This window comes from Macaca thibetana, chromosome 1, assembly GCF_024542745.1.
Source record: "Macaca thibetana thibetana isolate TM-01 chromosome 1, ASM2454274v1, whole genome shotgun sequence".
Classification (NCBI taxonomy): Eukaryota; Metazoa; Chordata; class Mammalia; order Primates; family Cercopithecidae; genus Macaca; species Macaca thibetana.
In genome coordinates this window covers 56,200,554-56,227,449 of record NC_065578.1, presented here as the reverse complement: position 1 = coordinate 56,227,449, position 26,896 = coordinate 56,200,554, and the positions used below count along the sequence as shown (strand labels likewise).

The 26,896-nt window shown below is 39.5% G+C and overlaps 1 protein-coding gene across 5 annotated transcripts in view; it reads left to right on the top strand.

Moving 5' to 3' along the window:
• The window catches only part of DAB1 (DAB adaptor protein 1), a 1,249,655-nt gene extending 1,242,329 nt beyond the window's left edge, over positions 1-7,326 (top strand). For 4 of the 5 annotated variants that reach the window (XM_050803884.1, XM_050803904.1, XM_050803914.1 and 1 more), the window contains one exon: positions 3,958-4,039. Coding sequence is in view for 1 of the 5 variants with exons in the window: in XM_050803918.1 (XP_050659875.1) it covers positions 3,958-4,002 (45 nt within the window). In the remaining 4 variants the exon portion in view is untranslated. Of the gene's footprint in view, positions 1-3,957 lie in introns of all 5 variants that reach the window. The other variant, XM_050803918.1, reaches the window with a different exon arrangement.
• Positions 7,327-26,896: the final 19,570 nt, after the last annotated feature.

The window sequence follows — 26,896 nt, the reverse complement described above, 5'->3', positions numbered from 1 at the left end:
TTCTTTCTAATACCCTCTTCCAGAGATTCCTCATTGCTCCTCCCTCTGTGGTGAGGAATAACCCAACATGTTCAACTACAGATATGTCCCTGATGGTCTTTGCAGCAGAGCCTTGTCAGGAGAACACTAAGCTAGGCCTGCATGACTTAGTCTCCTTTGCTTCTGCTCTTTTACTGCACCTTTGAGAAAATAGGGTGTTTCACTTACAGAAAGGGTAGAGGGTGGATTTTGCTTTAACTTTTACTGTATGGTTTCCATCTACTTTGTCATCTAAAAATAAAGATATTAATATGTCAGAATCATATTAAAGTTCACAAGTATTTGCCAACTTCCACTAAGAAAAGAACTGTTCATTTACTCATTCATATCTTCATTCTTCATATTGTTAGTGGATGCACCTCCCATGTTCCAAGCTTCATTCAGAATTTGGGATACTGACATGCAAGGCCCAGTGGAGCTCAGTGTAGAACATGCTAGGAGATGCCATAGTAGGAGTGAAGACAGAGATCTGCACAGATTCTGAAGTATCCAGGAGCACAGTGGCTCATGTCACCTGCAGCGTCCAGGAAGCCTTGTTATTTCAGTTAGATCTTAAAGTATGAACTTCAGGAACAAAGAAGGCTCCGAAGCCAGAAGGAACTGCCTGAATGAAGTCCCAGAGATGGGAAAATTCCAGCATGGGAGGGTGAACCCCAAGTAGGGTTTGGAAGGTAGGATGTAGGAGAGAGTGGCAGTAGATGAGGGTAGTTGGCAAGGTGGATGTTATGTGCAGTCTTGAGGAGTTTGCCTTTTCCTTTGAGTGACAAGGAGCCAGGAGGGCTGTTCCAGGCAGGAGACTGGCATGGACAAATCCATTTCAGAAAGATATCCTGGAGAAGCATAAAGAAAGATTTTTTTTAACATGATTTACGTGACCTGAAGGTAGAGTTTTGATTTATGGTCTAGAAGGGGTATTTATTATCTCTAATGGACTAAGAGACTAATGGGCCTTGTGTGCCCGGCGAAGGCGCTTTGACCTACCCTGTGGGTGATGGGGAGCCTCTGAAGGATTTGAAGCAGGGCAGAGACGTGGACAAATCTGCCAAAAGAAAACAAACAAACGAAACAAAAACATCAACAGCATGTTATGTTAATGTGTGATTCCATTTAGGCTTTTGGAATTTTGAAAATAGTTCCAAGACCCCGTTATGACCTTGCCAGAGGCCAGGTTGGAAATTTCTGAATCAAATGATTCCTTAGCTCCCCTCTAACTCTGACAGTCTAAGATTCCGTAACAAGGAAGGTAGAGCTATTGCCAAAACGTATAATGCATCACAGTGTCAGACTTTGGGATTATCTGCTGCTTGGGGTTTTCCACACCACTGCTCCCCTTCATTAGTGGGGATAATTGAGAGTTGACTGCAGTCGTTACTGCTGTTGTGATGGGTATTTGAAGCTAAATTCCGGCAAGCAGGAGATGTGTGAATATTTATCTCAGCTGCAGAAAGTTAATGCAGTGTGGCATTAATTACCCTGTCTGAGCCTGCTGTCTTCTTCTGTTTTTAGGTGTCATTTTCAGTTGGATAAATTAGTTTCCAAAATTAGAATAGAGCAAATTGTAGGGTGAGATCAAGGCAGCCTGACTTCTTGGGGCATCCAAAAAGAAGAATGGGCTGAGAACGTCTACCCAGGAAACATTAAGATGCGTCCTTGAAGCCCAGCACAAGCAAAAAAAAAAAAAATGTTTTTCTCCAGTAGTTGTACTTAACTATTTTTGACTCCACCCACCGCACTTATAGAACACAAACATGCAGTAAAGTTACATGTTTAGCCTTACAACAGGTATTTGAAATCGTTCCAGAGACTGGAAAGGAATAGCTTTGGTGTTTAATAAATCATAATCTTACTATAGATCTTGCTACATTTGATTTTGAGAGAATAAAGCCAAATTGGAGTGTATTTAGGACAAAGGGATCAGAACTGTGAGGAAACTAGAAACAGCATTATAATCATTCAGTAATTCAACAGACTCTCATTGAGGACCTACTGTGCTAGGTTCATATTTGTAAAATGGCAGAAGAAACTGGCAAGTGGTAACCTAGAAGTAGGGCATGGAAGAATGGGCTTCCATACTTTTCTGTCATCAGACATTTGGAAGAAGGATTATACTTATTTACATTTCCAAGGGCAGTAGAAAGTCTATGGGTGGAAGGCGTGGAGGGACAAGTTGGCACTTTGTTACACTGCATAATAGGGTGCCTCAAGGAAAGCAGTTCCTTCCCATTGGAAGAATAGAAACATAACAAGTTCTAGAGGAACCAGAAATTGGATCTGATGGCAGGAGTCCTGGGGTCTACTCTTGGCATGGATACTAAGTAACCCTGTGACTCTGAAGAAACAAAAGCTGTCTTCACAGGACTTCAGATTCCTCATCTGTACAATGACGGGCCGGGACAACCTTATCTTCTAGGCCATTCCACTTTACAGTAGAAAGCAAGCAATATGATATGCTACACACGAGAGACAGCACAATGACCTTGAGATCACACAACCTCTCAGAACTTCAGTTTTTGTCTGCAAAGGGAGGACTCAAAAAATAAAAGCCATCCCCAGGACTATAAGGCAGATAAATAAGACATGAGGTGCTTTGTAAACTCTGAAGCACTTACAGATGGAAGGATTGGGGTCTCTCTCTCTCTCTGTCTCTAATGGTCACTGTTGTAAAAGACTAGAAAAAGCATTGGCCCCTGGACCCTGTTTTTAGTTCTCATGTCTCTGGACTTACTAAACTGTGTGACCGTGGGCAAATTATTTAACTTCTCTGTACTTAATTTCACCCTTGCAAAAGAGAGAAAGCATCTGCCTTACAAGGCTGTTGTGATGAGATAAAAAGACAGTGTACTTGAAAATACCTAGCATGGTGCCAGACACATGGTAGGGGCTCCCAGAATGCCAATTCATTTTGAAGTTTCAAGAAAATAAGCAAATAATAATAACCTATATGGCATGGCAGGAGACAAGCTAATATATAAAATATGGTAAAATTAGGATTTCCTGGTGTCCATTTAATTCTGGCACAGACCTCCAAGAGTGACAGCATAAAGGTCAATGTTAACAGCAGGTCCTGTGCATGCTTAAAACCACAGTATCCATCAAATCTTCTTGGCCAGTGCACAGTGAGCCATCTCAACATCAGCTGAAGTCTGACGTGGTTTAAATAGGGTGGAACACTGTTTCCTACCTAGGTGTGGATTGCAGGTTTGCTGCATTACATGCTGGTTGAAAATCCCTGTTTGTGCTTCGGGATAGCCCCCTGGGTGTAGGCAAATGATTGGCTAAAGCGGAGGTCTCAGATTGAATGGAAACAAGTCCAGAAGCTTGTAATTAAAAGCCAAAGACACACTTGCTGTTTCTCTTGCTCAACAGTGCACCCAGGCATCACTGTTTGTAGAAGAGTAATTTTAAATAGAATTTCAGGGTTCTCAAGTGGACATTTATGAAACTGTGTTGGAAAAATGTCCACTTGACTTACAGTAATTGTTAGCATTTTCTGAAGATGTATTGCTACCAGGCATTGTGCTAGATACTTTATATATGCAATCTCTAATTCCCTCAAGAACCCTGTAGGATAAACAGTATTATTCCCATTTTGTGGTTGGAGAAACCAAGACTCAGGATAAGTATCTTGTCCACATGACACAGCTTTTCTAACTCCCTACTATACCATGCTATTTCCCTAACAGGGCAATCAGTTCCAACTTGAATACGAAAGACAGAACTGAGTGCATAGCTATTTTGGATGATAAAAGTGTTGCCAAAATGATATGCACCTTCATCAAATACTCCAAAAATAACCTAAGGTCATCCATCATAAACTGTCACTTTTCTGTTTTAATCCTAAACCCGTTTTCCAAAAGCTGTCTCAGAAAATCCATGCAAGTGGAAAGGGCAGGCCTCACTTTGTTCCTTTATCCACAGGAGCCGGAGCCTCTCTACGCGCAGATCAATAGACCTAAGAAATAGCATCGATGCGAGCTCGTGGTGGGTGCTCAAGACTGGCATGGACATCAGCATCACGACAGGCTCTCTTGTATTCTTTCACCTCATCCCACAAGAAATTCATGATTGCCCAATGGAACTCGCTCAGAAGAGGGAACTAAGCGTTTTTGGCAACCAATGGCAGATATCTATGGCAGCACACACAGAAAAGTATAGAAAGATCCACCCAACATTAAATCACAAATCAAGCAAATGCTTACCCAACAAATATTTGAGCCCTCATAGCTGGGTTTAAGTTGACCCAGTGTGCAAAATTATTAATTCCCTTTTTATTTCTCTACCTGTTGACCACTGTTGAGACACCAAATTTGGAGTGACAGGCATCAGAGGATTACAACAGGGTTGGAACTGACTTCTTTAAGCAAAAGCAAAGGGTCTTCTGTGACCACAATATCATCATCCATATGCCTTTTCACATAGGATGATGTGTTTTTTGTCACTCCATGGGGCCTGGTCTGCCATTTTCCCCCCTTTCCTTTCTTTGTCATGTTTGAAAATTAGTAGGTGTACAAATTTTTGCATTGCTTTTGACTTTTTTTAGATATGGGTGAAGAAATCTAACTGGGGAGAAAAAAAGCCTCAGTGAAATGAATTAACTTGAAATTACAAGACAAATAAGTGGTTGATTATTTGTTATGATCAAGAATGTTGCCAAAACAATCCTTTAGCTATTCTGCATCCTGGTGAAGAAAGACAGCTTTCAGTTTGAACCTTCATTCTGTGAGTAGGAAAAGACATCAGATCCCATTGATGAGAAAGATGAAAAAATGCATCTGATTTCTTAAGAAGCTCTAAACTCTTAAGTACAATAAAATGATATTTTTTATTTTTCCGATATCTTGCTGCTGTGATGCTATGCAGACAAGTGTCTTCTCCACGTGCCATTTTCAAAGAAAAGTCATTTGCCAAATAATTCTGGTACAATTCTGGTAATGCGGTTTTGGATCTTAAAAACCAACTTTCTAAAGGAACAATGGTGGCATACATATTCAGAATAACAAACTGATTCCGTGGTCCAAATGGTTCATCTCTATCTCTTTTTGTACATCAGAAAATTCAAATGGGATTTTTATTTTATAACTTGAAAAAAAAAAAAAAAACCTTACCATTAAACTCTTTAAATATTTAAGGGAAATGGCTTTAAGGAGTTCTAATGAAAAAAAAATTGTTGTTTTTTTTTTTTGTAAATATAAATGTTAATGAAAATGCTTTTTAATAATGCCATTACACTGTAGAGAAGGTAGCAGATTGAGTGCAAGGTGTGACAAACTTGATGGATGGGGCTCACTTTCCAGATGTTATTCTGGAGCATATGGTAGGAAGCTGGAGTGCAGGGACCGCTGGCACGAGCAGTTGGCCAATCAGCAGCTAGTGAACGGGAAGGGAGCACGTGACTCCATCATCTAGCCTTTCCACGAGAGTCCCCACCCTCTGTGCAACACAAGAAAAAGACAATTCACATTCTGAAGAATTCAGATTCTGAAACTCTCCCACCTCCCCCCTCCCACCTACCCCATATAAATCACTGGACTGTTTGTACGTGAAACAGAAGAGGCTAAGCTTCCTTTTTTTACACTTATGAGACAAAAAGTGCAGTGTTTGGTTCGTATGTTTAGCACATGATTTTCATAAAGAATCTATATATTTTTGCCCTACAGAGAATTGTTATACAGGTCAAGTGTGTTTTCCTGATGTTCCTATGCAGTTACCGTATGTTGAATTTAGTGTTTTAACACTAAGAAGAAAACTTTAAAGATTCGTGTGATTAATTGGATTTGGGGATAATTATTATTTGGTTTTAAGATTTGAAAAGTAGAATTTCCATTGATATGATTGATTTGAATAGGCCTGTATTTGGTTCTTCATATCAATAGAAACTAAAATGATTTGGGAGATTGATTTGAAAATGATTGTATACTTGTTCACAAAGAGAAAAGTGATACATCAAGGTAATGGTTATCATTTAAAGCCCACATTTTACATTATCAGGTCACAGGAGTCTAATTTTTTTTTCAGTTAGATAAACTGACCAAATGTCTATTCAAGAATATATGTCAATGTCATCCTAATGTGGAAGGTCCGAAGAACCAGAAAAGTGAGAAGGGCCGTTTACCTCCCTCTGTAGCTATCACCTGTTGGTCCACAGAGTTTCTCAAGGAATGAGCAAACATTTTATGATTAGGTAGCCCTTTCACATGAAGGGGAAGATGGGAAAGGTGGAATGACTGTAAGAGTTGGCTTGAGACCAGTTCAATTGTTTTCTGGGGATTTGATAAGATACGCAGTTCCCATGGGAAATTGCTTAAATAGCTTTGTTGTCTATGATTTGATTCTAAACAAGTGGTGCTATCTTCTCCCTCAATATGGCTGTCTTGAGTTTGTCTTGCAGTATCACACCGTTGTACCAATTCTTTGAGTTGCTTCTGACATATTCAAAGGGAACTCTGGCTGATGTTGCTGTTTCAGGTATACCATCTGGAGTTAATTTCCTAGCAGAAGGTGAAAGTCTAGGGGACTTGTCCTCCTTCATTGAACATGATTGAAAATATAACTGGCTCTGAACTTCAAGAAGATGCCCAAGTGATGCATTAAAGTGAGGGAAATAAAGTCAAGATTTTTCAACTGCCATCCATATTCTCATTGGCAGCATTCTGATTTTTTTTTTTTTCCAAGCACTGTTTGGTGAGCCCGGAACCACCGTATCCTGTCCCAGGAATACAGTGAAATTTCCAAGCAAGAGCTGAGGTGCCAATACCAAAAGACCATGGGGAGTCTGCACAGTTCTGGTTAGATCAATAGAAAATCCATGTGTACAACTGTTAATTCCTCATCCTCCACTAGCACTAAATTTGTCACTTTAAATTTTGAAACCAGGGAAACGCCACCTGTCATTTTGTCCCCATTCTCCATAGCTCTTCAATCTTTACATGCCGCAAAACTTTTTTGATAGCTCGTACTCATCCCAGTGTCTCCTGAAACCCCATCATGTAATGTACCGGGCACCTTCTTTTAAACAAATGTTTACTCTGTGGGTTTGGTTCATTTCAATTTCTGCGTTCTGACACATATTTTTTTAATAAAGATGAGAAAGAGAAAATGACTGTTGCAGTACATTTCTAGACCTACTTTAACTTTACCTCAGATGACAGTTTGTTAACATATATGGACACATTATTTTTAACTTTATGTACAATGCATTCAACAGAACAGCAAAATTTTTAGAAATTTTCCATTAATTTCTGTAACACACCATGTAAAACTGTTACAAATAAACATGTTTGAGAACAACACCTTAGCCTGGCTTTATTCTACAAGTTTTCACTGGATATTCAGGCTTGGATTGGAAGAGGAAATTGCTTTGCCTAAGATTCCATCTGACCAAGTGACAGCCTCTGTTTTCCTGGCCCTGGGCTAAAAAGAGCAAGCTTCATTGGGGAGTAAGGTCAATTTGTCAGCCCTCAGTTGAATTCAAGTACTTGCTATGCTTGGAAAAGCAGCCACAGACAGAAAGGAGGATGTTGTCAGGAAAAAAGCAAGCCCTGGGTAGATGTGGTATTTGGACCACATTTAGCATGGGACTTTTGAAACTGGGAAAGACTCTGGGACTAGCCCTGTGGATTGTGTCTTCCCCTAAAACAAAACAAAAAACCAATTAAACTATTGATTGGAAAACGGAGATTAATCTAGAGTGTCAAGAGTTCCCCATTGTTCATTTGAAGGTCATCTGCTTTAAGGGACTCAAGAAGGAAGTATTTATCTTTACATTCCCCTTGAAATCCACACCAAAATAAAAAGGCCTGAAGCTGGATTGTATGTATTGAAGAACAGAAAAAAAATGAATATACGTGGGTGTTGTGTACATATGTATGTATGCGTATGTGTGTGTGTGTGTGTGTGTGTGTGTGTGTGATTTTTATTTCCTTTTGTAACTAAATCAAATAATCAGCCAGATTACAATTAGGTCATTGAGATGCAAAAAAACAGCACTGTTTAAAAATGGTTGTGTTAATGACTGCATAAACAAAAGCCCTCAATCTGGCCTTGTTACAAAGAAGGTATTAAACAGATGTTATTGCTAACTTTGAGAAAATGAGAAAATGGGCTTAGATTCTAGCCAAGTAAATTTGGAGTAGACAGAAGAAACAACTTCCATACAGTGAGAAATGCTCAATCTTGGACTGAATTGTTAGACAATGTTGCAGAAGTTTTTGTTTTCATTTTTGTTTTGTTTTGGTTGAAACAGGGTTTCACTCTGTTGCCCAGGCTGGAGTGCAGTGGTGTGATCTTGGTTCATTGCAACCTCAGCCTCCTGGGCCCAAGCAATCCTCTCGCCTCAGCCCTCCAAGTAGCTGGGACTGCAGACACGCACTACCACGCCTGGCTAATTTTTGTATTTTTTTGTAGAGATGGGGTTTCACTGTGCTGCCCAGGCTGGTCTCAAATTCCTGAGATCAAGCAAGCGATCCACAGGCCTCAGACTTCCAAAGTGCTAGAAATACAGGCGAAAGCCACCGCGGCAAACCAGAAGTTTTTCTTAATAAAAGCAGTGACTTGCACATGTTGAATAGCTAGTATGTGCCAGGCAGATGCTAGTTGCTCTATGTTCATTGCCTCAGCTAATTTTCTAAACAACCTGGAAGGGATAGATATTTTCCAATTTATAGATAAAGAAACTGAGATTCAGATAAATTAAGTAACTTCCCCAGCCAGCAAATGGCAGAGTTGAGATTTGAATACTGGGTCTCTTTACTCATACTTGAGTCTAATTTTAAAATAACTGGATATTCACTATTTGAAATAGTTCTACCTAGGTTTTTTGAAAAACATTGACCTTCTGTGTCTCTTCTCAGACTGCTAGTGGATCTTTGGTAATAAGTTCAATTTCTAAGTTCCTCCCATTCAAAGTAAAAATAAAAATCCATCAGATGTTACTGTCTTACACTGCTCAATACATAGTTCCATCTTTAACTGGCACCTTTCAAAGCTTCTGTGTCTGGGTGAAAAAGAATAAACTCTTTTACCCAACTCGTTGAAGTTTAGCTGAAACCAAGCACTGGGGATTTACTTTGCCAACATAAATGAATCTTAAAGAAGTGACAAATTAAAAGGTGTCCTATTTAACTGCTAGGTGGATGCCAAAATAAATCAGGCAGACATATCTGCTTTCATTTTGTGCTTGAGAGTAAGCCCTTGTTGTTTTGACAGTAAATGTTTTTTGTTTTACTCAGAATGACAGTCGAAAAAACGCCTAGAATAAAAACAGGTTTCGTTGAAATCAACCTTCAAAGCTTTGAAAGCTTTTAAAAGATGTTTAAATTCAAGGGAAATGTGAGCAATGGTGCCTAGAAGATTAAAAAGAGAGAGAGAGTAAACATGTAAATGGCTTTCCAGCCATTTAGTGACCAGTCTTGGTATGTATGTGAAAACAGGGATCATCACTGCCACTGTTGTGCTCCTGCTTTGTCCGTGCCACTCATTTTCTAGCTACCGTTTCCAAATCTTTACACGAACCCCAAGAGGAAAAGAATATGCTCTCCATTTCACAGATTAGGAAACGGAAACTCAGATATGTTCCACAACAGCTGTCAATTAACAGAGCCAAAGATCTCACCCAGAGGCTGTCACAGTTCCTGGGGTTGGATTCCCAGCCTCTTTCCTCTATTCCATGGTGTTTCCTTCTGACAGCTTTTCTGCAATGTCAAATTGCTCGTATACCCTCTATAAAATACTTTGAGCCCTTCTGTATTCATTTCCCTGTTGTGTCTATTATATTAGAAAAATCACACCATGTGTTAATCCTGACCGATTTGGTACAGAAATGAATTCTTAACATAAAATGACTGTAGTTATTTAAAACAAAGGAAAAATCCAGTTTTATTCTCAAGAACAGTAATAGCTCTAACTCAATCCAATGAATATTTAATTTCAAAATAAAACCCTTTCATTCACTTTATCTTCCAAGGTACAGAGATCTGAAGAGGGAGCCTTTTTGAACAGGCTCTCTTTTCACTCTTTGCTGAAGAATATTAATGACTGCCAAGTGGAAAAATGTCTAAATATTCTTGTGAGATGGCAGCCTCTGGTGACTTGGGTCTTTAATCTACTGAACAACCTCTTGCCACTTCTATCACTCACTCTGGGGGGTCACAGCCTGGAGTGAGGAACAAGCAGGAATGGTTGGAGATGGAATAAGCAGGTCTTAGAGCTGGCATACTGTCAACAGTAAAATGCCAGATGCCCTTCATACTGTACATTTAGCAACTCTACCTTACCTCACCTTTGAAGTGGAATGGTGGGGGAGGTGAACCCTGAAGTCTATCTTATTTCAGATTACAGGTCAGTCATTCACGTGTAACTCAGGGCCATGAGCTCAGAAATCTAGCAACTTATTTACTAAAGGAAAGCTGTTTCCTCTTACCTGTCTTGTGCCCTTTCAGACCTTCATAGAAGGAACAAGAAAGGTGGTCAGCCATCACACAGCCCATGTTTATCCTTTTAGGATAAAGCAACATAGTGTAGACTAAAAATAAAGGAACCCTAACTCAGCGATTAGCCCCACTTTCATCAGAAGAAACACAAATGATGCAAAAGTCAAGGAGGCAGATAATCGTTTTCTTTCTTCCTGGTAGGCTCTAAACTTAAGCAAAACCTGAGAAGCAGGGTATGTAACCAAATTTTCACCCTGGGCTTATTGTTTGTTGCTTTTCTCATTTCAGTGGAGCACACTGTCTTCACTGGTGAGTCGATACATAATAGTTTCCAGATAGCAGACCCTGATTTCAGAAAGTCTTTGACTTGCCAGTTGTTTCACCTCAGACACGTCACTTAAGCTCTCTAAAATTTTATTTACTCACCTAAAATTACAGGCTATTATAAAAAATAAATTTAATAATTTCACACCTGGAACATAGTAAACGCTCAATGCACTTTACCTGTTGTTAATATCAGAGAAAGTCTAATCACTATTATGGATTTTTATATTTAATTCTTTCACTTTCACCTTATCCTTGCCCGTCTATTATCCCAGCTCAGTAACTCTATCAGGTGTGAAGAAGGGCAGTAAGTGATATTATCTCTATTTTACTGTCAAAGAATGGCAAAGAAGTATACATAGCATCCAAATTTTCTTCCCTGGCAAAATTTAAAACAAAAATGCATTATGGACTTATTCATATAACAAAGAGTTATTAACGATGTGCTATGTGCCAGGTCTTCTGATAAGCACTGGAGATTGAGGGTTTTTTTTAATGCATACATGACTGTCTCTGCTCAAATTCTAGAGGGGAAAATAGGTTAATAGACAAGTAAAATATAGTAGAATTAATGCTGGAATAAAGGATGTGCTAGTACTATGGGAGTGGTGGGAGAGTGCTATATAGAAGCGTTGATGGTTAAACTGGGTGTTAAGAAGCAAGTAGGAGTTTACCATGAGGTGATGGTAGTGGAGGGAAGAGCATTAGCAGAACTAGCAGGGCCAGTGCATCTGAGATGCCTGGAGTGACTGTAAAGGAAGGCAGAAAATAATGCTCATTTAACTGTTGAATAACAGAAAAAAAACAATCTCTCGATTCAGAGCTCAAATCTAGAATAACAAAACATCAAAAAAGTAATACAAAATATAACCTAATCTTTTCAATGGATAATCAGAAGTTCCTAAATTTTAAACACAGCTATAAACCATGACTAAATAAAGTTGACTTTCAGAATGTAATTAATAGATCAAGAGAGACTGTCTCATCTTAATGGATGGCGAAAAGGCATCTGATAAAATTCATTATCCTCTTCAAGAAAAAAACTGGAAACTAGAATTATAGTAATATTCCCTTCACATGGTAAAGAACATCTCCCTCAAACCAATAGCCAATATGAAACTTAGCAGTGAAAATTGAAGGTAGCCCCCTTAAAATCAGATGGAGATCAAGGTGGCAGCTATTACCTCTATCAGTTAACATTGCTCTGAAATTGAGGCAATGCAATGCACTAATGCAAGAAAAAGAAATCAAGTGTTTAAAATGAGAACATCATCAGTGTTTGCAGATAGTATTTTCTAACAGAAAATATATATTAGAAGCAATAAGAACAAATAAGAAATTTCCCTAAGGTTGCTACTTTAAAAATAAATATATGAAAATCAGTATTTTTTATATTGCCATAAGTAACCTTTTAGAAAACTTACTGGAAACTTACACAGATTCTATTAATGATAGTAACAAAAAGAGAATACCCAAGAATAAATTTAACACTGAAGATGTAAGATCTAGATAAAAACAACAACAAAACGAAGCTACAAAGGCTTGTTGAAGGGCATAACGTAATAGAACAAATTGAAAGAGAAGATCCAACTCTCTCTAATTTATAACTTACTGCAACAACTATCTCAATGTTATATATCTTCAATCATATATTCATATTCAATCATATTCTAAGTAATATCTGAAAGAAATAAGAATGTGAGAGTATTTGAGAAAAATTCAATGTCATGATCATAAATTTATACTATCAGATCAGATCTCAAAAATAAACCCTGAATAATTTAAAGTGTTTGCTTTCACAAATTATTCTGTGATTTATTCTATTTACCTAGTCATGGTTTACAGAATATAAAGTATAGAAATAAACTCAAGAAATTAATGTATGATTGAATATATTCTAATTAGCAGTGATAAAGTAGACTATTCAATAAATAGAACTAGGATAACAAAAACTACTAGAAAAGGTTAGATTTCTACCTCATACCATGTGGGTAACTAAATTCCATGTAAGTTAAATATTAAATATATGTAAACATGAAAGTGTATGGGAAAATACTAGTGAATATTCATATGGGGTAGAAAAGGTCCTTATAAGTATACCACCAAATGCAGAAAATACATATTTATAAAAATATGGATAGGTTTACCAAAATTTTATATGAAAAAATGAAGTCAAAAGGTCATGGGAAATTAGGAAAATATTTACAGCACACATTATAAACAAAGTTTTATTGTTCTAAATGTACATAAAGATCCTAATAGCTTTATAGAAAAAGTTTATAGCAAAATTACTAAAGAACATGAGCAAACAATTCCTGAAGAAGAAAGGTCCATAAATAATAGCTACAGACATAAAGCAACTAAATGTTGCATCAATAATTGGAAGGATATTAACTAAATTACTGTACTATGCAGCATTTTTCAAAAAGTGAAAGGAGTCTAAATATGCTTATATTAAACAATGTCGAGACATTTAACAATAGTGTGTGTGGTGAGTTCCCGTTTTTGTTAATAATATAAAAAGTATTGGCCGGGAGTGGTGGCTCACGTCTATAATCCCAGCACTTTGGGAGGCCAAGGTGGGCAGATCACGAGGTCAGGAGATCGAGACCATCCTAGCTAACATGGTGAAACCCTGTCTGTACTAAAACAATACAAAAAATTAGGCAAGCATGGTGGCGGGCACCTGTAGTCCCAGCTACTTGGGAGGCTGAGGCAGGAGAATGACGTAACCTGGGAGGCGGAGCTTGCAGTGAGTCGAGATCGCACCACTGCACTCCAGTCTGGGCGACAGAGAGAGACTCTGTCTCAAATAATAATAATAATAATAATAATGATATAAAAAGTATTAAAAAGTATGCATGTAGGTGTTTATATTTACATAGAAAATTTTCATTACTATATTCAGGAAAGTGCTTATTTATTTAATAAGCATCCGTTGAGTGCCTGTTGTGTGCCAGGCATGGTTCTCCACGCTGGGAAAACAAAGCCCTTGCCCCCATGCAGTCATGTTAAGCACATGCTAACTAGAGAGTTCAGCTCCAGAGATGGGGTGTAGGAGCCTGGGGTGGGAGAAAACAAACTTATCATCTATACCTCAGTATGCTATTTGAAATGTTATGTTACTACCTACTTTCTGTTTCCAATATTTTTAATTAGCCCAAAGCATTTTAATGTACAAGTTTTTATAATAAAAAATTCAAGTTAAAACAAGACAACTTTTGCCTATCAGATGACCAATAATTTTAAAAGTGATGATCTATGTTGGTGAGGATATGAGGAAAAAGGCACTCAAACAACTTCGAGTGTTTGATTCAAAGATTTTTAAGTCAAATACTTTTAAAAGGACATAATGTTCAACATGACAATTCCATGTATAAGACTGGAATTTAAAACATGGGAATTTCCATGGTAGCGAACAAATATATATTAAGATGTTCTTCACTTTTTATGTATACAATAGAGAAAAACTAGAAATCTAAATTTCAAATAATATAAAACTGGGTAAATATTATATTCATAGAATAGGATGCTATGACTACATGGTCATTGACATACCCCTTGAAGACAGAGACTACGTTCTTATATTTATTTTCCACATCAATCAGTGTAATTTTATGAATGTTTATGAATGCAGCCATTAAAATGTTATAGAACCTATATTTTACCCCATTGTTTCTCAGGCTGTTTTTTAGTAATCATTCAATATAACAAAGTATAAAATCAAGCTGGATGCAGTGGCTCACTCCTGTAATCCCAGCACCTTGAGAGGCTGAGGCAGGCAGATCACATGAGGCCAGGAGTTTAAGACCAGCCTGGCCAACATGATGAAACCCTGTCTCTACTAAAAATACAAAAATTACCCGGGTGTGATGGTGCATGCCTGTAGTCCCAGCTACTCAGGAGACTGAAGCATGAGGATCTCTTGAACTCGGGAGGCAGATGTTGCAGTGAGCCAAGATAGCGCCCCTGCACTCCAGCCTGGGTGACAGAGCGAGACCTTGTCTCAAAAAAAAAAAAAAAAAAAAAAAAAAAAATATATATATATATATATACACACACACACACACACACACACACACACAAAATCATGTATACATTGTGATTCTAATTTGCTTGGGTAAATGCATATATTCACATATATGCATAGAAAAAAAACTATAAAAATCCAGGTAGTAGGATCACATATGATTTCCGTTTTATTCTGTGGACTGAAATTTTTTATTTTGTTTTCCTGTTTCTCTTTTTAATTTAATTTAATTATTTAATTTAATTTAATTTTGAGTTCTGGGATACATGTACAATGTTTTCCTGTTTCTCTATACTGAATAGCTATCCCTTTTTTAGTCAAAAAAGGAAAAAAATTTGTTTTAAGAAACAACAACACTTTTGTTATTAAGAAAACATAAAAAGACCTGGTTGTAAGGAGAAGGTGGGGAAGAAGAGGCTTGGTGGAAAGGGGAAAATGTGAATAACAGACAGGGATCATTGTGAGCTGCCTAAGGAGTGGCCTCCTGGACTAGCCTCGCAGAGGTGAAGAGATTCAAGGGGTTGTCACAGGCTGGATAGCTATGGCTATGCGGAGGGGACAACTAGGTCTGCCCTTGCCCAGCAAGGAGTCAGGCTGTGATTTTTAGGGGACTTAGGACTGATTTGAAGCAGAACTGCAGCCTAATAAGACAGGGAGATGATTCAGTGCCACAAAGAGAAGGGGTCTGGTCCCAAAAAGCTTGTTAGAACCCCAGGTAGACCCATTGGCACCCTGAGGAGGACATCCTACAGCATTGGAGTTGACATCACCTACTGGAATTGCAACATGGTTACTAAGAATGGGCTCTCATGGCCAGGATCCAAAAGGAAGGCTGTGGATCCATGAGGAGACCTGTTCTGAGTCGAGATGATGAAGCTATCTCCAAACCCTACCTTTAGACCAAGGTGATGAAATGCTATGCAGATGTCATAATAATGGGTAGTATTTGTTGAGCTTTTAATTTGTATTAAACACCATGTGAAATGCTTTACTTAGATTGTCTCAGTTCATCCTCACAATAGCCCTGTAAGGTTCAAACTATTATTGCTCCCATTTTACAAGAATGGCACTGAGGCTTAGAGAGAAAGCTCGCAGGTCAAAGAAGCTGCACTTGGAAGGGCAGAAATTCACACCCAGAGTCTGACTCTATAACTCAGATTCTTAATCATTACTCTAAGTTGACTCCTTAATTAGGACCAGAACAGAAGTTACGCATTGAACTGGAAGAGGTTGTTTGGTGACAGTGGGCAATGTATGTTGGAGAAAAGAAGAAGAGGATTTGAGATCAAAAACAAAACTGACAAGCACTTAAGCAATTTCTCTCTCTGAGCTTCAAACTACACTGACAAAACAGTCAGTGGAAATCTATCAATACCCTCCTCAAAGGGAGTTTGATCTTTGGACAAGATTTGAATGACGTACTCTCATCCTTAAATAGGCACAAAGAGACCACCAGAAAAAAACCAAGTACCCTGCACTTTATGCATTCTTCAAAAGAGATGTGAAAACGGGTTGGGGGAGACCAGACCCTTGTGCACCTTACACAGCCAATGAGTTTACTAACTCAGGAGACACACAAAACTCAGCTCTGAAAAACAGAGGCATTTTACAGATCATGGCCATCAGTGAGTTGGAGGAGGAAGAAGGCCCAGAGATTCCTACTCCCAATCACTCTCAGTCTGCCTTTCTTCTCAAAATTATAGCACCATCACTGCCAACCTCACCTCACCCATGAAAGCCATGCTGTGATCAAAGGAAGCATATCTATGTCAATCTAGAAAGCCTATTGTTTATAATTTACCACTTGCAAAGGAAAAACAGCATTCTGTTTATTTAGTATGCACCCTTTATTTTAGTAAATATAAAAATTTTAAAGTTTAGAAAATATAAAATATAGGCCAGGTGCAGTGGCTCATGCCTGTAATCCCAGCACTCTGGAAGGCTTGAAGTCAGGAGTTCATGACCAGCCTGGCCAACATGGTGAAACACCATCTCTACTAAAAATACAAAAATTAACCAGGCATGGTGGCACGCACCTATAGCCCCAGCTACTCGGGAGGCTGAGGGAGGAGAATCGCTTGAACCCGGGAGGTGGAGGTTGCCGTGAGCCGAGATCATGCCACTGCACTCTAGCCTGGGCAACAAAGAGCGAAACTCCATCTAAAAAAAAAAAAAAAGAGAAAGAGAAAGAGAGAAAGAGAAAGAAAGAGAGAGAGAGAAAGAAAGAAGGAAAGAAAGAAAGGAAAGAAAGAAAGAAAGAAAGAAAGAAAGAAAGAAAGAAAGAAAGAAAGAAAGAAAGAAAGAAAGAAAGAAAGAAAGAAAGAAAAAGAAAGAAAGAGAAAAAGAAAGAAAAAAAAGAAAGAAAGAAAGAAAGAAAGAAAAAGAAAGAAGAAAGAAAGAAAGAAAAAGAAAGAAAGAAAGAAAGAAAAAAAGAAAGAAAAGAAAAGAAGGAAGGAAAGAAAGAAAGAGAAAGAGAGAAAGAAAGAAAGAAAGAAGAAAGAGAAAATATGAAATACATTGATATAAAATACATAGATATAAAACTTCCATGTCTGCTTCTATGCTTCTAACCTTACTTTGCTAACTTTACTTTTCCATTAGTTTTAAAAAATGTATTTTTAATTACACCATGACCATAAACACATTCTTAATATAATAATATTAACATTACAGAGAAAACTAACTGTTGACCCTGCCGTTTTATCCTAGTTTCTTTCCCAGAGACAAACAATTATCCATTCAGTGTGCCCTTCCATATTTTCCTAGGTATTTACATTCACAAATGTTTACTATAGACATACATAGTTTTTGTTTTATAGGTGTTCGCTTTTTAAAGAAATATAAGTAGTATTGTGCAATACATATAACTTGCTTTCCTTCACTGAACCATAGATTTGAAAGATCATCTTTCATGCACACATAGATCAAGATAGATCAACATGTGTGTACATGACATTTAGGTACAATGTTCCTACAGGAAAGTACAGAGATTCCAGTTCTATCACTTAGTAGCTCTGAGACATTGGGTGAGTTAACTTCTCTGAACTGCCATAGCCTCATCAGTAAAATTGAGATGAGGTTAGCACTGTAATGAGGTATAAATGAGCTAGCAATTGTAAAGTGCCTAGCACATGGTAAATTCCACCTTTGTGTTTGTTAAATATCAATGAAGTGGTGAGATCCAGTGCTGGTGAGGAGCAGAGGGAGATCTGCTCTCATGCCCACCCACCTGATTGCTGGCACTCCTTACACTCCCTTGTGACCCTCTCTAAGAAGTGGCAATGACCACCGATCCCACCTGCATATGCAGAAGCAGGGGCCCAGTAGAGGAGAAGTGACTGGAAATTTGGTTATGGAACAAGTTGCTGTGACCCTCTCCTTTTCTCCCTTCCAAGGCTCTGTCTGGGCCAATACACATGGCTGGGTTCTCAACCTTACCCTTTCTTACTACCCCAAACTCTCTGGGTATCTCCATTGCAAGGAAGAGTGGGTGGGTGAAGCATCACAGCCTTCTTCCTGTGGAGACAGGCTATCCTCACGGGGCGAGGGACAGAGTATTGCCTGATGTCTGCCGGGTCCCTGCCATCTATGCCTCCTCGCCACTTTTACAGGTGGATTCTGATAATCCCACCTTAGCCATGCTTATCCCTTAGCCTCTCTTCTTCATCCCCACTAGCACTGCAGAACAAGCCTCCTGAGAGGTCGCCTTGTCTTTCCCCTTTGAAATGGATCTTAAGCAGTGTCTGAGAGACACAGCTTTGCTCATCTACTCTGCTCTTCTAAGACCGTCCTTGGCTCCATGTTACCTGTAGAACTGAGCCTGGGTGAGTCTGATATTTCCACCCAGGTATTCAAATAGACAAGGAGGAATTGAACTACAGTAAGTGGTGAATATTCTGGAATGCCATCATTAAATTGTACTCTGAGCAGTTACTGGCTCTCCTCCTTAGATGTCTCAGAAGACTTGATGGGCTTTCATGTCCAAACAGTGAGTTGGAGAGGGGTTTGGGAACACCTCGTAGGTCTCTTCTTCCCCTGCCCTATGTTCAGCTGCCAATAACACTACCCTGTGCAGCTGAGCCATTTCTGACCACAGAGCTGGTTGTTAGCAATCTTATCCTCCCTAACAGGTGGGATGTGGAGATAGATTTGTCTTCTCGACTCAGAATAGGCCTCTTCATGGAACCACGGCCTTCCTTTTGGATCCTGAACAAATGAAGAGGCTGGGTGATACATGTAATGCCCTTTTCAATGTTGTAAAATATTCTGAGTCTAGGAATAATAAATGAATCAGTGAATAAATGAATAAAAGCTCTGTTGACAGGGTTATTAACATTCCAATCAGCAAGCTAATATCAGAAGGACATCCCTACACGTGCTAGAGATATCAGAATGAATGAGGACATGGTCCTCTCCTTGAAAGAATGCTCAGGTGGAGGGAGAAGGAAGGACAGACGGCCAAGGAATTACAACATAGTGTCACAAATACCAGCAAATACTATTCTACAGATAGTGCTATGGGGCCAAAGTAAGACATGGCTTCTTTTCTTAGGATAGTCAGGCAAAGTTTCTGATACAGTTTGGATGGTTGTCCCTTCCAAGTCTCGTGTTGAAATGTGATTCCCAATATTGGAGGTAGGGCCTACTGGAAGGTGATTGGATCATGGGGGCAGATCCCTCATGAATGGTTTTGCACTAACCTCCTTGGTGATGAGTGATTTCTTCCTCAGTTCACACAAGATCTGGTTGTTGAAAAGTCTGGGGCCTCCCCCAATCAGTCTCTTGCTCGTGCTCTCCCCATGTGATATTCCTGCTTCCCTTCACCTTCCACCATGATTGGAAGCTTCCTGAGGCCCTCATAAGAAGCAGATGCCAGCCCCATGCTTCCTGTACAGCCTGCAGAACTATGAGCCTATTACATCTCTTTTCTTTATAAATTACCCAACCTCAGGTATTTCTTTATAGCAACACAAAAGCAGACTGATAAAAGCTTCTCAAAGGAGGAGTGACATTTGAGATGGATCTTGAAAAGATGAACATGAGTTTACCAGATGGAGAATGAGGACCCCAGTAGAAAGTCCATGTGACCCAGGAAACAACATGTACCAAAGTTGCACAAGTCAGGAAATTTAAGGATTTATCAGTGGAGATCCAGAATTTAATCTAGAAAAGTATGCATTTACTCACGGGAAAGGATGGAAGAGGAGAGAAGGGAGCGGAAGAGAGAGAAAAAGATGTCATTTTGTGCTAGGGATCTATTTGTTTCCATCTTACCTGCATTGATGAGCAATACTCAAGTGCTAACAAAGAAGCTGTGAAACAGCTGGTATGGCAATGAGCTTCAATTCCAGAAAGCTGAAGCCATGGAATGTGAGTCCTCAGAAGAAATTTAGAAGTCATCTGAGCTCAAATTTCCTAATATGAACATTTATTTTTCCTTTTATACACCCCTGCCCTGCTGCCTTTTTCTCCTCCACCACCCCATTCATCATTCTAGGACTGGAAATGGGATGTGGGAGGGGGCAGGATTTAAGTAGTTTTTGGTTTTCAGCTAAATTTGGGCTGAGAAACACAAATTACAGTGAACACTGTCATTTTAAGGATGAGAAACCTGGGGTGTGGGTAAAGGAAATGACTTTCTCAAAGCCTCAAGCTGGGAATAAAGCCCCAGTCCTTCTGGTTTTCTGGCTCAAGTCCACAATCTCTAATAACTTCTGCATATGTAAGTTCTCTAAACTATGGTGAGAACATCTGCATGCCTCCATCAGCCTTTCTTTTTTTTTTTTTTTTTTTTTTTTTTAAAGAACTCAAACAATTTAACCATACAATATAAACGAATGCAATAAGATCAAAGTCAAGAATATAAATCAACCATTCAAAAGCACAAACAGTAAAGCACTGAGATAATCAAAATATAAGTTGACAGCCCACTTCTCTGCTCTAAATACAACCACTTGCTATCAGACCAAAGTGATGCTCCCCACTTTATCTTTCCCTGAAGAAATGTCCAACTCTCAAAGCTTCTTGGTCTCTCGTGGAAATAAAACTCAGCAGTCCTAGCTTCAACGGCTCTCTTGACATGCACTGATGTCTTGCCATGCAGACTAATCTGGTTCTTCCATTGCAATTAAGTATCTTCTATGAGCTTTGATAAGCACTGAATCTGTCAAAGGTAAAATATTTAAGCAAGTATCTTCATACAGTATCTGCTATTTTGTGAATTACATATGATGCATGCCTTAGATGCCAAAGACAGAGGTAAAGTTGACATTGCACTGGGAGAGCTTCCAGATAGATGCAACAAGTAAATATAAATTATTTATTTCTGAAAAGCTTTCAATCTTTGCAAGTTCTTATATTAATGACTTATTGAATCTTTGCATTTCTACATCATGTAACATAAAAGAGATAACTCTGGCTTCCAAATCTTTGAGGACATCAATTCTGAAATGAATGTAAATCTTATTTTAAAAACTGTAATTTATCTATTCCACCAGAATTGGTCCAGGATAGGGGAAGTAGTGGTACTAATATTATTTTCGTTGATTCATCTACATCTCTTTTATTCAGCATTTTCATAGAAATGTTAATTTGTCAAACTGGAGCTTGACCAAAGGAAAAAGAATGGAGCGGTGACTTAAAGCAGTGGTGTCCAAGTGTTATCAGGAAAGAAATTACAAGTCTTCCAAAATGGAATGAAAAGCTTTGGAGATCTGAGTAATGTCTCTGGAAGTGTCCAAGCTGACACCGAAAATTCTCTATCAGTTACATCACTGAGGGGATCACAGCATTGTGTGTGGAGTAGAACTAGATTTGTTTCCAAGGTTTCTTTGAGTGTAAAAGTCCTGTTTGTTGCAACATATTTGCAGTTCTTTTTTTTTTTTTTTAATTTATTTATTTTTATTATACTTTAAGTTGTAGGGTACATGTGCATAACATGCAGGTTTGTTACATATGTATACTTGTGCCATGTTGCTGTGCTGCACCCATCAACTCGTCATTTACATCAGGTATAAGTCCAGGACCAGATGGATTCACAGCTGAATTCTACCAGAGGTACAAGGAGGAGTTGGTACCATTCCTTCTGAAACTATTCCAATCAATAGAAAAAGAGGGAATCCTCCCTAACTCATTTTATGAGGCCAATATCATCCTGATACCAAAGCCTGGCAAGGACACAACAAAAAAAGAGAATTTTAGACCAATATCCCTGATGAACATCGATGCAAAAATCCTCAATAAAATACTGGCAAACCGGATTCAGCAACACATCAAAAAGCTTATCCACCATGATCAAGTGGGCTTCATCCCTGGGATGCAAGGCTGGTTCAACATTCGCAAATCAATAAACATAATCCAGCATATAAACAGAACCAAAGACAGGAACCACATGATTATCTCAATTGATGCAGAAAAGGCTTTTGACAAAATTCAACAGCCCTTCATGCTAAAAACGCTCAATAAATTTGGAATTGATGGAATGTACCTCAAAATAATAAGAGCTATTTATGACATCAGCCTTTCTTAACTCAGGACACAGGTGTAGCCAGCCTGCCTCCAGGGCTGGGAACTGCACTTTTGCATGCCGATTTCCAGATCACTGGCTGGAATCTTGCTCCAGGGAGAAAGACTCAAGGGCATTGCTGCCCAGATGGCTCTTGTACTTCACCCCAAGCATCAACAGAGACTTCCAAGTGTTCATCTCAAGAGCCCTTAGTTTATTGTCATTCACTGGGGCTTTACAAATTAAGGAAAGAAATGAGAGAAAGCAAGCATGCATGCATGTGAGAGAGCAGATTCTAATTGCTCTCCAACAAAGTGAACAGAGAACTGAGGTTTGACATGAAGTCCTGACTCAAACCCTGCCTTTCTCAAATACTTGATATTATTATTATTTTGATTATAATAGCTTTTGTTGATCCTCTCCTAAGTGCCGGGTACTGTGCAGATGGTTTGCCCACATCATCTTTAATCCCTGCAAAATCCCAGAAAGATAGCATCATCCCTGTTTTGTAAACAAATAAATGAGCCACAGAGAGCCTAAGTCTTATGTTCAAGGTGATACAGCAACAACCTAGCAGTGTCAGAATTTGAGCGCAGATCTCTCTAACTCTGAACCTTATTTTTAAAAGCTGTGTGACCTTGGGCAATGCAGGTTTCTCATCTGTGACACAGCGAATAATAATAAAAATTCATGTTGTGGAAAGACTCCGAGAATAAATAGATCAAAGGAAATAAAATAACTCTTACCTGTCAGGATTGCCATCAGGATCAAACGAGTTGATAAGGAAAAGTGCTTTGTAAACCACAATACACTATCCAAATGTTATCATTATTATTATTTCAAAAAATATGGCTGCTCCTATAAAATAAAACAGTGTGTGGCATATATTTATGACAGCATGCCTCAGAAACAATTTCCATTCTGACAGGTTCCCTCCGTATCATGTTATTAAAAGGTTAAGGAAAATGAACAACGGAGGATTAAGATTAGATCTTTCACACATGAAACCACAAAATCAATAGAGCCCCAGTAATCTATCCAGCAATATGAAAAAATATACTGAGGTGCCCAGAATGATTACTCAGGGAAATGTCAACAGGTATTGACAAGGAACCTGGCAAGGCAGCTGCCATGTAGCCTTGGCCACTGTCTCCTGCACACTAGCGCCCTCCTGGTGACTCATTCTGAGAGCTCAGGAATGGTAAGGGAGCCCGGGAGACGGGCACTTTTCACTCTCTCAAAATTCTGCAGAATTTCTCTTTCTGCAATTGGGTCAGGGCTGCGTGGGAAAAAATGATAGCCTAAGCAGCACCATGGAGAGTGTGTGATTATACCTATTTGTGGTCAATATACGGTCCTTTTAAAACCTGTTATTGTTATCCTTATGCTGTGATGGTCATTATTACTGTGGCTGAAAATTATTAAGCATTTTGAAGATGCCAACTATCTTTGTGGATCCCTGTGGGACTGCAGGGCCAAGGCTGCAGTCTCAAAGCTGTGGAGTTCTGCTCAGAGGGTTTCATTTTCCCACTTATCTGAAAAGGGTTTCTTGCAGATCTCAGAGGATGGAAGAATTCTGGCAAATATTCTGGTGAGGGTTTTAGGTCAAAACTCTGAGATATGGCTAAATGTGAGATTGAAGTCTGTCCCTCAAGTACTCTAAGATAAAATGACCTTTTGATTAACCTGCATGGTTGCATGATTATCTACCTGTGTTACCCTCCTCTGGCAGTCCTGGACATGGATGTAGAGTCACAGATGACGATAATGATAGTTATGATAGAAGTAGCACCTTGCACGTATTGAACACCTACCGCGTGTCAAGCACCGTGCAGGAAATTTATGTTTATTGTTCCTAATCCTTATGACCCCCATACAAGAACAATTGTCTCTATAGTGAAGGAACTGAGAATCAGAAAGGCAAAGTAACTTGCCCAAAGTCAGACAGCTAACAAATGACAGAATTCAGATTCAAACTCAGCCCATTACCCCTCCAGTGCCTATACTGCATCCACTTGCAGTGCCTATACTGCATCCAAAAGGAAGGCTGTGGTTCCATGAAGAGGCCTGTTCTGAGTTGAGAAGACAAAGCTATCTCCAAACCCCACCTGTTAGGGAGGATAAGATTGCTAACAACCTTCCTCCTGTGGAGACAGGCTATCCTCACTGGGCGAAGGACAGCGTATTGGTGGCACTGCCTCTCAAAAATACAAACCCCCAAACCATAGGCAAGTACTGCAACTGGGTCATGACCATTAGGTGGAACGGCCTCCCACCAAAGGATAGCCAACTAACAGAACTCATGGATGGTAGGAGTAACAGGAGAAGGTGCTAACAGGAGCCCAGGGTCAGAGCAGATGCTGGAGCAGACTGGAGAGGCCTGGCTCATTCTAGAGGGCTTGGAAAGTAGCGTGCATGGGAAGGACAAGCCAGCCTCAGAGACATGTAGTGCTTGCAGAACACACTCACAGGCTGTCCTACTCCCAGCCTCTGAGGACACAAGTCATAAGATTTGGAGAGTGTAAGAGTCCCCAGCCACTTACTCTTCAAGCATCTGAACACAAATCAGCTTGGCTGCCAGGCTTTTAGGGTCCTTGTGCCCCATTTCTAGTAGCTGGGCTCTGGGCATCGTCTACTTTCCAGACCTTAAGGGAATCCAGGTGACTCTGGATGTGTGGGCACTTAGGCTTGCCCTGCCTCAGCAGCAAGTCTGCCTCGGTCTGAAGTGCCTGTGGGCTCCTTCCCACAGGGATTGCTACCTTATTGTGTAGGTGAGAACCAGAGACTCAGAAGGGAGACTCCACCTGCCCCAGAACACACACAGATGGTATGCAAGCGTCAAGAATGGGCCAAACCTCATTCTGTAGCATGAATCACAGAATGTTTCCTCCTACTCCATTCAGTCTCATAGAAGAATCTCAAATCTGGGGCTAGGTTTTAGGCATCAGGCAGATCTCTACATTGGAAAAGGCCACCTCTCTGCCCTCTTCCCACACTTGTTTAAGGAAGTCCTTGAGGTTCAGAGTCAGGGTCCAGACAGGGGTGGCCTGAGAACTGGGATAAACTTCCACATAATGGCATTGGCAACAACCTGGATGAAGTTGGAGGCCATTATTCTAAGTGAAGTAACTCAGGAATGGAAAACCAAATATCCTTATGTTCTCACTTATAAGTGGGAGCTAAGCTACCAGGATGCAAAGGCATAGAATGATATAATGGACTCGCAGGGAAGGGTGAGAGTGGTGAGGGATAAAAGACTACACATTGGATATAGTGTACACTTCTTGGGTGACAGGTGCACCAAAATCTCAGATATCACCAGTAAAGAAATTATCCATGTAACCAAAAGCCAACTCTTCCCCCAAAACTAATGAAATAAAATTAAAAACTTCCACATAAATGTAGAAGCTGAATAATTATCATAGCTAATGCTTATATAAGGTACTCATCATGTGCCCAGAATTGTTCTAAACATTTTATGTATGGTAACCCATTTGATCTTCACAGGAGCCCCATAAGGTGGGCACAATTCATCCTATTTTCCAGACAGGAAAAACGAAGTTAAGAAGCACAGCTAGTAAGGGTGGCAGCCCACTTTTGCACCATGTGTCAGGGCTGTAGAGCTTGTGCATGTAGCCTTTCTCTCATGTCATCCCTTAAGAAGACAGGGAACTCCTCTATACCTGGCTCACATATAGAGATTCTGGTGTCAGGGGCCTCTGAGGAATAACAGTTGCACATTTTGACAAGTGCAGCTATCCAAACATGTATTAGAGTTAATAGACTAGTGCATTCAGGAGAAACAGAAACTTATAAAGTATAACAATATTTTGAAACAAAATCAGCACCGCATGTATACTTATAAGACTCCTTAAATGTCTTGTTTCTATATCAAACAACAACAAAAGGGTAATTGGGTTGGTCAGTCAGTGTGTTAGTCTGTTCTCGTGCTGCTAATAAAGACATACCCGAGACTAGGTAATTTATAAAGGGAAGAGGTTTAATGGACTCACAGTTCAGCATGGCTGGGGAGGCCTCACAATCATGGCAGAAGGCAAAGGAGAAGCAAAGGCACGTCTTCCATGGCAGCAGGCAAGAGAGTTTATGTGGGGGAATTCCCCTTTATAAATCCATCAGATCTCATGAGATTTACTCACTATCACGAGAAAAGCATGGGAAAGACCTGCACCCATGATTCAATTACCTCCCACTGGATCCCTCCCAAGACATGTGGGAATTATGCGAGCTACAATTCAAGATGGGACTTGGGTGGGCACACAGCCAAACCATATCACTCAGTATAATTTAGGTGTCCTGTATTCATCCTTGACTTTGACCTGCTGTTTGTGAACCATGTGTAGGTAGCCAGGTTTATGAAGTCAGGCTTTTCCTCTCTAGCGAATTCTGCAAAGTTGGATGCTGACTCCATCTAGACAGAAATAAATCTTCCCTTCTGAAAAAAGGACTCTGGTTGCTAAACTTTTCACATCAATAGATAGATACAGGAGCCCATTGAGTCAATTGTCTGGCTGGAAGGCTGTTTAAGTTGGAAATTATGAAATTAACATCCAG